Below are 14,857 nucleotides of genomic sequence, written 5' to 3'. Positions count from 1 at the left end.
CCACCACTTGTTTGCCAATTTGAAGACATGCTTATTTGCCCTGCCTAGAGTGGAGTATTTGGGGCACGTTGTATTATAGGAAGGAGTAGCAAATGACTAGAGCAAAACCCAGGAATGCTGAGATGGCGAATACCCAAGAGGTTAAGGGTGTTGAGAGGGTTCTTGGGGCTTACAGGCTACTGCATAAAGTTTATGATGGGATACAATTCAACAGCATGGCCTTTGATCGAACAACTAAAGAAGGATAATTTCAATTGGGGCGAAGTAGCTATCAAGGCCTTTGAAGAGTTGAAGAAGGTGATGACAAGCATGCCAGTGTTAGCCCGCCCGACTTCACCTAGAATTTTATGGTGGAGACAGATACTTCAGGGTATGGCCTAGGAGCTATACTTATGCAGGACCAAAGATTAGTGACCTATGATGCACCAATACTTCTGAAAAAGATATGAAGTGTCTGATACATATCAGACAGGACATGCATTCAACACATCATCGATACATGTTAGACATGTCAAGGCATCTCTGACTCGCCTGCTAGCAATGTTGGAAAATTTATGCGGAATACAATCCACACACGTGTGACAGTTAGTAACTTTTGAGTTTTGAATGATCATCACTTGCCTACAAAATTTGCATTGCGTGGCATCTTACTTGTATGAAGCAGTAAGCGATAATATCACAACACTACGATTCATTTGTAAGCAAAAGCAGAGTATTAGTAGTAAAAAATGCAAGTTACTAAAACGCAGCGTCAAGCCATCGAATCCTTAACATTCGTACAAGCGCACATAGACGTTTAGAAGCTCACAAATAAAAATTGTGCATTTTCCAAATGATCACCACCTGCACAGTTGGTTATATTTGAATATTACAAAAATAACCCCTCATGCATTGTGTATAATGACACATTCATATTATGCATGTGTTTGCAATATGCAGGCCACATCATGCAAGCACATTACCCAACGTGTAAAAATGTACTGCACAACAGCAATGCACTACATTGGCGTGCAAATATATCATGTACTGCATGCAACTACTTAATCATCATGTTAATGCATCATTCAAGCAAATAGACAATGTATATATACATCATACATGCATATCATGCAAATATACCATAGATTGTATACTTGCTATGTGTACAAGATGCCTACACACCTACAAGTTATTGTAACAGAAGATAGTGAATGTTACAACACTCCTACGATCAGCTACCATTCAAATGGTTAGCAACCACATTGATTCGCTACAAGTGGAGATGAAAAATGTGCAGCAGATGTAAGCTCCTACGAACTGTCGTAGGAGATTTGTTGTACATTCAATACATCATCCCCAACAAAATATAAGATGGCTACATCAAGTACAAATGACAACGAGTCACTGTGAGAAACTCTTGATGCATACAACGGGCCATTTACAAGCATCTACAAGTACAAAGCAGGAGATTAGTTAGTGCACCAGAATCCATATGCAGAAAGTAATAAGTAGTGCACGATAGTCTACCTGTATAAAGCAGCAGACAACTCTATTCATAAGCTACTACGCCATGCCATCGGATCCGCAATATTCTTGCAAGCAGACAGAAGACGTTTACAAATATTTCAAAATACCCCCACACGTGAACTGTAATTTGTATACACATAGGTACACAAAAGGGGGTATGCAATCAAACGCCTGCATGGGCCTTGGCGAGCGTGTTATAAGTACACACGTGATGTTTAAGGATGCTGCACGGGTCAATAAGTGAATTCAAGTTCGAACCCGATCCTTCTATGTGGATTAATAGGAGTCGACAGGGTTCGAACCCTATAATAAATATACGGTTGTGACGACCGGTATATTTATTTTAATACATTCATATTAGGCCTTCAAGGCCTATAATAATGAGAATTCACTAATAAAGGTATAATGTCTACAAAACTCGATCCTCCGTCGACAGCTCGACAGAGTTGACAAGGTTCATCCACAAAATACAAATATTTTCAAATGGAAATGATCCCGTACACCCCGATGATGGCCGTATTGAATGAAAATCTCAACCGGAGGGGTTCACAAATATTTTTAAATGCCACTCAAGTACCTGAAAATCCGAAATCCTAAAGATCATCCAAAATCCAAAAATTCCAAATTCAAGATATTTAAAATAAAAAATCAAATCATTAACCACTTAATGCAAAATCCATTCACCTTCCGCAAGAGTTTGACGTGGTGGACAAATTAAAATTTACTTAAGCTCACATAGAGCTAATGTCTGGTTGAAAATATCACTAGGATTTATTCTCAAATAATCTTCAGCCAATAAGGGCGTGGTACGTGTCTTCTAACCGGCGGTTTCGCCGCCAAATGGCACCGCATGATAAACGGTTATGACCCGAGGCCCTCTGAATCGAGTGGTTTTGCCGCCAAATGGCACTAAGAAATACCGGTTATGGCCAGAGCCAATACGCTCCTTAGTGGCATCAAATCCTTGAGATATGAATCAACAGGATATGATCGATAGGGCACAAAGCCCTCTGTTAGCTAAGATGGATTCAAATTTATCCCCTTAGGCAAACATCCATCCTAGGTCTACAAGGTACCCTTGGACGAAGCAACCCATGGCTGCCAACAAGGATCCTTCTGTCAGGTTGGGTCAACTACCTCCTTTGACTAAGTAGACCAGGGACCACGATGGCCCGGGACGACGGAACCATGGGATCCTGATCGGGTCCATCATCAATTCCCCCACCATCCGCTTTAAGTGCAAGATGATGAAATTTTCAATTTTAAATATCAAATCTTCAACCTTTCCAAACATCATGCCCATGCTGCTACTATATGCCATATAACATGTATTATCTATGTATCTGATTGACGACTAGCCTTAATCGAAATTCTCTCTCGTGATCGAGAGGGGTAATTAACTATAGGAGCTTGCACCTATAGGAAACTAGAACTCAGATCATAAAGTCCTCAAAAAATGAGGGCGAAATCTCTAGGTAGTGTCTTATCTACAAATCCACTGCCTTCCAAAATTTACCATGGAACTTAATCCATTAAAACTCCCCCCGAAAAAGAAAAAACAAACAATTGGGCGGAGGCCGGGGTCGAATTTTCGGAGCCCATAGAGATGAAGGGCCAAAAGGATAATCTAATATTCACCTGACCAAACAGTCGATTGCAAGGGGATTATTCTTTTGAATTAGAGATATTTAGTATGAAAGGAATTATGAAATGATTTTTTAATCAAACATACGGATGCAACTTTATGGATTCTTCTATGTATTGTCCGGCCAAACAATTAATAGGTCATTCTTCCCAACTGCTGAATAATTAGTTATACTAGAGTGTACGTCCTGCAATGCTCACTAAACTATAAATTTTTTCATAAATAATCTTTGTAGACTCAAATACTTTTTTCTGCATTGATAATAGCAATAAGTTAGGCTAATAATTTCATCTTAACACGGCAATAGTAGCATATTTCCATTATGATGCTAATTGCTTGAGTTAAGTAATCTCTACTGCAATGAAATTAGTGATAAAGTATGCTACAATCCAATTTTCAACTTTTATATTGCCAATCTTCCATTATTTACTAATTTTGGCCCATTTTGAAGTCCTAGAGATTATGAAGTTTTTGTTAGTTATTCACCCAACACTTAACTGTTCGATCATACAAATGGGTGTTACAGGACCTTGTTTAGTTCTCTTGGAATGTGCTTTCTAATTCATTACAATTTTTTAGGCCTTGTTTTTTTTGCAACAGCCTCATAAAGCCAAGAGGTTTTCCACTTTTTATATGTTATTAGTTAGCGATTACTTAGCTATCACAGCTTTTGTACCACCCCACAAGACCTCTTACCAGTAGCATAGAGTGCCATATAATTGAACATAACATTCATTTTCTAAATCTAGTATTTCTCATCATTTGCATACTTATATAAAAACATCCACTGATAAATACATGTACTGAATATACGGAAGCTTCTAATAATCTCAATTACATCACACAACTACTTACAGAGCTACTAAGAAAAATAGAATGCATCATCAGATTTAGATTGCTTACATATCTTAGAAGAAGACATCACAAACACTATTAAATAGAAACCTAAATATTCTATAACTTGCCTACTCAGTTCAACTTTATATTTGCCCTTCCCTGTAATAATAACCAGTATAAAACTGGTTAGTTATGAGGCTCATAAAGTCGTGCAATTTAAATAAAAATTAAATGCCAGATACAATAAATAACATAATTATGTCAACTCATAAATATTTACAAAATAACATAAAAATCATATTTATGATCATCCTTTAATTCATTTGAAGTCTTTACAAAATATCATAATTAGTATTCTCAGGATTTTGCTATCATTCTCATATAGTTAACTTTCATAATAATGTTCAATGGAGTCCAGTAAACCTGACATTATCATCATTGAACTACATAGAAGTCTCTTTTGTCTTTTTAGGGGTCTCTTTTACCCCACATGCTATGCAGGTATCATATCTGGGGTCCCTTTTGCCCCACCTATAACGCATATATCATATAATTTCATAGCTAACATTTCCTAATTTGATATTCAGTAGACTTCAAATATTAATAATTCATATTTGTTTTGTATGATTGCATTCTTTTATAAGAATATATCCGTTATACCGTTTGCATAAAGAAAGTGTATATGCAATTTGTAAAGAATTGGATTTCTTTCTAAATTATTACCAACTAGAAAAACCTTTAAATAAACATATTAAATCTTATTTAAAATTCCAATGATTTAAATATATAAGTGGTTATTCATACATGAAAATTTGGATGTATTCACATTTTCAATACATTGAATAAGCTTAAAGTCCCTCTTTCCTTCAAGGAATTAAAAATTAATTTCTATGCTTATAAATGTAAGTAATTGCATGTTTAATTAGAATTGCATCACTTACCTTCTTGAAGAGCGGTCTCCTCAAATCCTCCACCTCGTATTCTTCTTCAATTGTAAGTTGCCTACAATTCATCTATCTAATTCTATAAATTCCACAATTTATTACTCAAATAAATTTCATAAAACCAACTTATACTAACATAACAATTTACCTCAAAACCAGTTTCTCTCCTCATATACCAAATAATTTGTACATTTGGGCATAGTCTTCTTTAGAAATTTGTACTAATCTTTGGAAATCTATCAGACCAATTTAATATAATCAAATTGCTTACCTCATTTCCTTCTTCTTCCTCCTCCACTGAAAATTCACTCTTCACCCACTGTAGCCCTTCCACTTCGGATAAACACTTGCCGAGTTACAGTGCTTAGCCACAAACAGACTTCTTCCTTGGTAGAAGCTGCTCCCACAAACCGTTATAGATCCCTCACGGCTACCGCTTTCACCCGATCACTGCTTCGGCTTTAATTAGTGCTCCTCTCCACCTTCACTTCCCATGCAACAAGACTTCTCTCGCTAACTGCCGCTTGAAGGAACTAATGGAATAGCAGATTACAGGATTTCTCTTATATGCTAATGCTAATCCATTCCCCGCCATCTGAACCTATGCATGCACTGTTTAGGAGTGCCTGAGTGTAAGCATATATTAACTAATATAATATTAGTGCTAGTGGAGTACGAGAATCCTATTAGAGGCCTAATTAACATACTTTAATTAACAACAGTTTAAACATTAATCATAATTTATTGATATTAACAGTAACTTTTAATTACTTAATTCTTTAACAATAACCATTAGTATTAATTAACAGAACAAGAATCTATTTATTACCAGTAATTAATTGTTAATCATAATTAAAAGTATTTATAAGTTAAAATTTTAGGAAAGTAAATTTGTTAGAATTTTTAATATAAGTTAACAATTCAGGGATAATTTAATTAAGCAAATGTTTTTTTTTTATAATCTTACATGGAATTTGGGTTATTATAGCTTTGGTGGTTTTAGATTACGAAAATATATTATACTGAAAGTTAATATTTTTACAACCTCCATCTGTGTTGTAGTTATTACTCGTATTACTTCTAATACCATCAACACTACTTTTTTTACATTGGTAATTTAAATAGTAACAAAACTTTGGTTCAATTCTGCTACATTTCTTAAGAGATTATCTTTTAGATATTAGCTTTTAACCAAAAAAATAATCATCAAGCATGTTTACGCACTTTACATTCATTCATTTATATTTATTCTGAAAAAAATGTTAATGTTCAAATTATTCAACAAATCTGATCAAAGATACTCAACTTGACTATTTGTGCTGAGTAGAGCCAGTACTATTAAAGATGTAATTAGCTATACGATATCTATCATTGATGCTAGGCCCAAGCATATTTCTTTCCTTAATTTCAATTTTTCAGTACTCTTTCCTTAGATATTTTAGTAAAGATAGTTTATTTGTGCTATTCATGGCCTCTACAATTTTTTTTTCAGATTACTGGCATTGGCATATCTATTGAGATCATTAAAAATAAAATGGCACCTGCTTTGAAGAAGGTTGATTTAGAGATAGAATTTGGTAGGGGTTTTCGGAGTGAAGCTGAGATTTTAGCAATGGCTTTAGATCATGGAATAATAATAAGAAAAGGAGGTGGGTATTGGATTAAGCGAAAATTCTTTAAACATAAACAAGAAGTTGAATGTTTTTTGGCAGAAAATAGTGATGTGACGGAGGAACTTGTTAACCGGTTAAAGAACCAGTTGTTTGAAAAAGAGCAGAAGATGGCTGAATCAGCAGAACATGTTTCTTGCTCTTAAATGCCCCCGAAGTCTCCTTTGAGAGCAAATCAATTGAAATAGAATGATTGGTACTCAAACTTGTAAGCGGCAGAATTACTTCAACCTAGATAGATCAACTCATTTACTGGTACTTAATGGGACCATTAGATACATGCCATGTGCAAATGGTCTCACTGTTTTAACATAATCAGCTTCATTCAGGTACCTTCTCGTATGACAAATGTAGCTGCTTGCTTGGGTTGTTACTCTACACTGCTTTTATTCTAATTTTAATCTGTTGCAAAGCTAAGGATATTTCTCTTGACTGTTGCTGTAATTTTGTACTTCTAGTTGCATGTTTTTAATTATGGCCTGATGGAAGGATATACATGAAAAATGCACTTGATAAGCTCAGCAGGTCAGCAGTTTATGTGCCCTGATAATAACATAGTTTGTGCCCTGGTAATAACATAGTTTGCACTATTTCCTTGCTTTCCTCCTTGCTGATTGCATCTCGTTTTGATTATGAATGGCATGAGAGGGCTTTGGTGTGAGTGGGGACATGTGACAGATCACAATTGTTCTTTGAGCCATTGAAGGTGGTCCTCTTGAGACTGTGCTCCCTGTATTGTGGCTGACTTTGGTGCCATATTCATAAAGCTAACAATTTTTAACTGCAGGAAAGCAGAAACTTAACCAAGAGCTTCATCCATTTCATCCTGATTAAACATCTACTTTGCACTCAAACCAGGATGATGATAACTTTGAACAATAAAAAAAATCTAAAAATTATGTGAATCCATCACATCTTTTGAATGCCTATCTTTATCAATATGCAAAAATTCTGTCACATCCTTTCTTATCAATAGCAAAATACCTTTACATACAAAATAAAATTTTAAAAAGATTAAATATGATGTGGTGACTCATGAGCACTAACTCATATAATACATAAGAATGTCAGAAAATGAAGCATAAACAAGAACATTAATTGGGTAGATTTCTTCTCCCAAGAAAGGACTCCTAACTCAACCAAGCTAGTCCCGATTTGGACTGGTTGGGAAAATTTTAGGTCTAAGTGAGACCTATGTTGATTGGTTCAAGCATTCACTGACTTGACGTAATGTTCCAGAGTTCTACTGTGTGTTGATTATGCCATTTTGAGCCCATCTGTGAATGGTTTCAATCGAATCAAGTCAAAAGCTTCAATTTGTTCCTACCGGGACACCTTGAGACCTATACGTCACATTAGAAATAATGCTTGGTCAAATATGAATTTTACGATCCCAACAAGTCCTTTTTTCCCAACTAGGATCATAGCTTTGTGAATCTCTCTTTATTCGTTTTTGTTGTGTGCTAAATGAGATGTCAACTTCATTGTTTGCCAATCAATCTTTCTTTTCCAGACTATGTTTCATTTCATGTTTTCTCGTTTTTTTCCTAATCCTTCAATGTTGTTTTATCTAATCATTATAGCACAGTAGTATTATGAAAAGATTTACACTATTTTAAATTGAAATTGTTAATAAGGATCAGTCATTTATCTTCAACCCCTATTTGGGAGTCAGCACGCTACTTCTCTCATTTCCAAACTTTATACGATAAAGTTTTTCTTTATTACAGTAAGCAGATTAAATATTGTTATTCGAAGATGTTTGCTGCTCATTATTATGAATAATCAATGGAGTTAGTTGAAACAAATTTAGATTGTGAGATGTCCAGACGAAATTCATGAAAAATTGTTCAGCAAACACTTTACTAAAGAAAATCATATCACTAGTAAGTAAATACTTGTGAAAGATGAGAGAATATTCAATAAGTAGTCTTTTAAGTCACCAAAGAGAAGTCTTACGACAACCACCGTTCTTCCTCTTGCCTTTTTCCACCAAATCCTTGTTTCCCATTGTCTTAATCATATAGATCGCCTGAAAACCCACCATCTTAAAATTCATGTTTATCTTAATCCTGGTTATCATTTCAGGTGAAGATGTTGATTTTGATGGCCTTGTAATTGTAATTATTGACCTCAAAGTTGAAGCCATTTCCGAAATAACCCTTTGAGATTGTTTTATTTTTTTTAGATCCAGAATATAAATAAATGTTTTTTTCTATGAGAGAATATTTAATTAGCAGTCTCATGTCCAAATATTTATCTAATGCGTTTGATTCATCAAAGAAAAGTCTTTCGACAACCACTGTTCCTCCTGCCTTTCTACACCAAATTCTTTTTTCCCTTATCAGCAGAAAATCCTTCATCTTCAAAATCTTCTTCTTGATCCTTGGTTGTCATTTCACGAGATGATGTTAATGACCTTGTAATTGTAATTATTGACCTTGAAGTTGAGGCTGTTGCCAAAGCAACCCTTTGAGATTGTTTTGATTTTATTAGACCTAGAATACAACAACGACAACAACATTAAGACTTTATCCCACTACGTGGGGTTGGCTAAATGAATCTTTTTTCTCTATTGTGTCATATTAAGAGTCGAATTCTCATTTAAATCTAGTAAATAAATGTCATTTTTAATATTTTCTAACCAAGTCTTTTTAGGTCTATCTCTAACTTTCTTAACATCGGCCTAATCTAATACATCTACTATCTTGATAGGGTCATGGTAAGGCCTCTGTTTTACATGACCTAGAATATAAGGAAGTATTATTCTTCGATTGCTCAGTCTATTTCTGAACTAGTAACTGCCTCAATGTCCATCATGTTAGTTCATAATTAAATTGTTTATTTCCTGCATTGTCCACCATTTCAGTAACCCATTGCCCCATTCATAACTATCAATAATAGATTTGATACACTTGTGAGGCCCATGAGAGTTAATATTCGCTATGTAATCAAGGGGAAGTTGTTTAGAAATGTTCTTAATCAAGAGAGAGATATTTAGGAAGGTTCCTAATCAGTGGGGAGCTATTTAGAAATGTTCCTAATCAAGATGGAGCTATTTAGAAAGGTTCTTAGTCAATGAAGAGCTGTTTAGGAATGTTCCTAATCAAGAGGGAGTCATTAGGAAGATTTTCTAATTGCATTTATGCTGTTTAGAAAGGGTTTAATTGTGTGTTAGAGCTATTTAAGTTTGGGGGGGGGGGGGGGGGTTAGGGTTTGGATCTTATATTTTGCTGAAGTTTATTCTAAGGTTTGTTATGAGTTTCCTAGCGATGTCTAAAGTTTGTGGGAGAACTAATCTATCTCTTGAATAGTAGATTACTTATATCTTTCATTATTATTGAAGAAATAATCCAAAAATCAGTCCTAATATTTGATTCCTGCAATTTTATTCGGATGCATCAAGATTCTAAGCCAACTCAAGGTGAAAAAATTGGTATAAATTCTAATTATTCAGCTTAAAGCCCTTGAAGTATGTTTTGACGCAGAAATTAGATACTTAATTCCCATTCCAGTTTATATGTAGCGATGTTGGGCTTTCACATCATTTATACTATAAAATCAAATCAGAAGAGAAAAATTCTCAAATGGCTAGCACATCTTCTACTTTCATGGCATTGGTCTTATTAGAATTCCACTTTACGGGCTCCAAGTATTCTTACACTTATCTCTGTTTGCTCCACTTCCACTATTTTTACTCTGCAAATCTCAAAGAGACATTAATGATGTTTTCTCAAATAGGACATCCAGTGCTCTTATTAATGTAAGATCTTGGCAGGGTATTGATGTAATGGTGCATTCTTGTTGAATGGTTGATGGTCATGGTTCAAAACGAACTCATTTGCATCTCATAGTTCTGTTAATGAATCAATCTCAATTCTATTTGATCCCAACTCAAGAATAGTTCTTACACACACACACACATGCAGTTGAAATGTCCATAGTTTAAAATACTCATATCGTGGGGAGGGCCTCTTGGTACATACCATGTAGTGCGATGTGAAGTTTTTGGTTTAGTGGGCATTAAAGTTTTTTACTTTCACTGTAAATGTGACTCAACTATTTTTACATAATTTGATTTTCTTTTTCTTGTTAACGGTAGAGCGCAAGAACATAATGAAATTACTAGTCAGGCTTTGTAGCAATGGAAAGATGTACTTATATGCTGTAGCTGATCAATCTTTTAAGAGATGGAGAATCAAGCTGTCATCTTTATCCCACTTTTTAATTCCTTCAATTTCTTTTCTAAGAAGGACAGGGCAATGCTATCTGTTTTCTTCTTAGGGTTTTGTACCAGTATAGAACCTAATTCTAGCTTCGTACCATTTTTTTTTCTACTATAAAGAGAAGCATCGGAAAGGAAAAAAGATATACGGTAAGATTTGTTTCTTGATAATAGAAACATTCGTCAAGCTCTATATTAATGGAAAAATTGGTCAGTGTTTGTGTTCACTAGATCATGCTTTCTAGGAGATGGAGAATCAAGCAATCATTTTCATTTGTGAAATGGTTCTTCAAATTCTGTTTTGAGTAAAGAATATGACAAGGCTATCGATTCGTATGGTACTGTACCCAATTCTGGCTTATTACCATAATAAACACCCAGTTTTTCTGAAGTATCACCCACGCTTCAAAACCACAGAAGTAGCATCCTAATTATTTCAGGGTAGCACAACTATTCCTTTTTCTAAAGCCGCCATCCCATTTTTCGCATCTTCTCTCCTACAATAAGCCTTGCTGCACATCTTTGGTTTCATTTGAGACGGCTTTCTTACTGTTTCTAAAAACAGCTTTTATATTTGTACAAAAAAGCAGCTTTTAGAAACAGTAAGAAAGCCGTCCCAAACGAAACCTTATTCTCAACAGAGCAGTCATCTTTGAATGCTCTTTTACCGAGTTCCAGCTTCACGCTACTAATGATCAATGGTGAGACAAATTGTTTCAAGTTTGAGTTATATAATTGAATGACATTAGCTTTTTTCCTGAATCATATTTTGGTATTCTCCATTTGATAATTGCCACCCCAATGTTAAGTAATCTATGGTGCTTCACTGTCTTGTCGTTTGGAAGTTATTGTGGCAGGATGCGTTCTGTTAGAAGCCATTGCTTTGAAGAATCTGCATTAAAGGAATGCTTGAGCAAGATGGGCACCAACTTTATGTGGCACCTTTTTATATTTTTTTTCCTTTTAAATTGTTGTCATGTTTTTTATTTTTTTCTTATTTTTTAGATAATTTTTTTGTTGAGAATCATAATATTGGCAAGGGAAAATTCTATAAGATTACGGTTAGACCTGTAATGCTTTATGGTGCAGAATGTTGGCAATTAAAAGAGAAGCATAATATTAAATTAGTATTGCAGATATGAGGATGCTCAGGTGGATGAGTGGCTTCAGTCTTAAAGACAAGATACGAAATGAGCATATACGTGAAAAGGTTGGAATAGCTCCAATGGAAGATAAGATTAGAGAGTCTCTTTAGATGGTTTGGTCACATAAAACGGTGGCCTTCCGATGACCTAGTTAGGAAAGTAGATATATTAGATTTGAATTATATTAAGAATGTTAGAGGTAGGCCTAAAAAGACTTGATTAGAAAATATTAGAAATGACCTTTCTTTATTAGATTTAGATGAGAATTTAACTTTTAACAGGTCATAATGGAGAAAAATGATCCATGTAACTGACCCCACATAGGCTTGATGTTGTTGTTGTGGTTGAGAATCAATTTCCTACAATAAAGTCTATGCTGTTGAAGTTAATATGCAAATTTCCTATAAAATCAGGAAGATGAAATGGAAGGAAAACTAGCCATCACAGGTTTATGAATTGCTTGATTTTTGGAAATTTGGTTTCAGATCTCTCGATTAAATATTTGATCATCAGTTTTGTTTCCTGTTTTATACTGTTTTTGGATTGTTAGTAACGTATGGACTCTGTGGAAAGAGAGTTGCAGATGCTTCAAATGGCCCTCACTCTGAGCCCAACGCATCTCCATTTTGTTGAAGTCGCCAACACTAAGCTTGTTTTGTTGTTTTTGTTGGAGCAATATGCATCATCTGTAATTTTCATTGGTGCTCGATTCATTTATGTTTATGAATCAAATATGAACACCCATTAATTTAAATGAATCGAGCTTAAACATAAACAAAAAAGTTCGAATCAAACTCGAATCAAACTCGAAAAAGTTGATAATAAGTGAGCTTAAACATGAATGAGCCCATATTCGGCTCAGCTCGATTCGTTTGCAGTCTTATGTGTTGTGCACCAAGAAAACACAGAATCAATATAAAATGTTTATTTCTTATTCATTTAAGAATTGGAATGAAAACAGTAAAATTTGTAACTAGTTGAACATATCAAGCATGATTAACTATTTTATTTTGGTTTCTAAGATAAAATTATTTTAAATTTTATATTTTGAACTTTGTCTGCTCATTTTCTTCTTGCAGACTATGAGGTTTGAGAATTTATATATGTGGCTTTTAAGTTTAGTCGAACATTTAATATTTTAAAATTTACCAACTCTGCGTCTCTGTGTATGGGGATTAAACTCGAAGATCTCAAAGATTGAAATTTATGAGGAATGCAAGTTGTGTTAAGTTCTTTCTAAGAGACTTTGATTTGCAACAAAAGAGGTGTAGAAGAATTTTAAATATAGAGATATTAAAAATATTGGTGTTTGATTTTTGGTTTGGTTGCCGTACACCATTGCTACCCGTCACGGGAGTGAGAAATTATTTTGTATGGACCCTGGACAGGGTCTGGAGGCTAATTAGAATGCGCCATGTCACTCGGTACTGAGCGATATCAAGCATCGGTATCGAGCAAAAAAGTGATGTGGCGCATTTTGATTGGTCTCCGGACGCCAACCGGGTCCGCATAGAATAATTATTCAATGAGAGCAACCCGCCATTAGCTATCGCCGCCATTGCCTATCCACTGTAGCTACTTGCAGCCTGTTGGTTTTTTTTATAACTACTATTTTTGAGCTTTACATAACATTTATTTTATTCAAAGAAAAAAAAAACATCTGTATTTATTGTATACATTCTAACAATTTTAAATATTTCAAAAATATTATATATTTTTTATATATCATTTTAAATTACTCTTGTAATCTTTTTTCAATAATCCAAACGAATTTTAAAAAACTTATGTAAATATATTTCATAATATTATAATAAATTTCATGCTTGTAATTGTTATTTCATTACTATATTACCCTACTTTCAGGCAAGACGGCTCTTAGATTTTTTTTTTTTTTACATTTTTATATTATAAATGATATTTTTTTATTAGATTTAAATGAGAATTCAAGCATGACTAACTGTTTTATTTTAGTTTCTATGATAAAATTATTTTATATTTTGAACTTTGTCTGCTCATTTTCTTCTTGCACTATCAGGTTTGAGAATTTATATATACGGTTTTTAAGTTTAGTAGAACATTTAATATTTTATAAAATTTACTAACTTTTCCTCTATATGTATGGGGATTAAACTCCAAGATCTCAAAGATTGAAATTGATGATCCTTGCAAGCGGTTGATACATTCTGTTGCATGTATAGTTGTTAGGAATGCAAGTTGGGTTATTTTCTTTCTAAGGGACTGTTTTATTTGCAGCAAAAGTAGTGTAGAAGAATTTTAAAAATATTGGTGTTGATTTTTGGTCTGGTTGCCGCAAACCATTGCTGAACATCCCTGGGGCGAGATATTATTCTGTGCGGACACCGGACAGTCCGGAGACTAATTAGAACGCATCACGTCACTCAATGCCGAGCGGTACCCTAATACTGATGTCGAGTAAAAAAGTAACGTGGCTCGTTATGATTGATCTTCGATGTCATCCAGTGTCCGCACAAAGTAATATTTCCACGAGAGCAGCCTGCCATTAGCTGCCCCCGCCATTGCCCATCCACTATAGCCACATGCAGACTGTTGGTTTTTTCTGGCAACTAATATTTTTGATCTTTTTATCACATTCATTTTATTTAAAGTAAATAAAAAAAATCATATCTATTTATTTTATATATTCAAACAATTTTAAATATTTCAAAATTTTTAAATACATTATATATTTTTTATATTGCATTTCATTTTACTCTTGTAATATTGTTTCAATAATCCAAACGACTTCTAAAATAATTTTCCTCGAAAAAAATTTAAAGAACTTATGTAAATATATTTCATAATATTATAAAATAAATTTCATGCTTGTGATTGTTATTTCATTACTATATTACCCTACTTTCAGG

General features: G+C 34.1%; 1 protein-coding gene across 2 annotated transcripts in view; it reads left to right on the top strand.

The window, feature by feature from the left end:
* Positions 1 to 7,192, top strand: part of LOC110102251 (DNA repair protein recA homolog 2, mitochondrial-like) — a 42,985-nt gene extending 35,793 nt beyond the window's left edge. For both annotated transcript variants that reach the window (XM_020830502.2, XM_020830501.2), the window contains one exon: positions 6,425 to 7,192. In XM_020830502.2, coding sequence (XP_020686161.1) covers positions 6,425 to 6,748 — 324 coding nt within the window. In that variant the 3' untranslated portion in view covers positions 6,749 to 7,192. The remainder of the gene's footprint in view (positions 1 to 6,424) is intronic.
* Positions 7,193 to 14,857: the final 7,665 nt, after the last annotated feature.

Source organism: Dendrobium catenatum, unplaced genomic scaffold, assembly GCF_001605985.2.
Source record: "Dendrobium catenatum unplaced genomic scaffold, ASM160598v2 fragScaff_scaffold_1083, whole genome shotgun sequence".
NCBI lineage: Eukaryota > Viridiplantae > Streptophyta > Magnoliopsida > Asparagales > Orchidaceae > Dendrobium > Dendrobium catenatum.
This window is presented reverse-complemented; position numbering and strand designations above follow the sequence as displayed.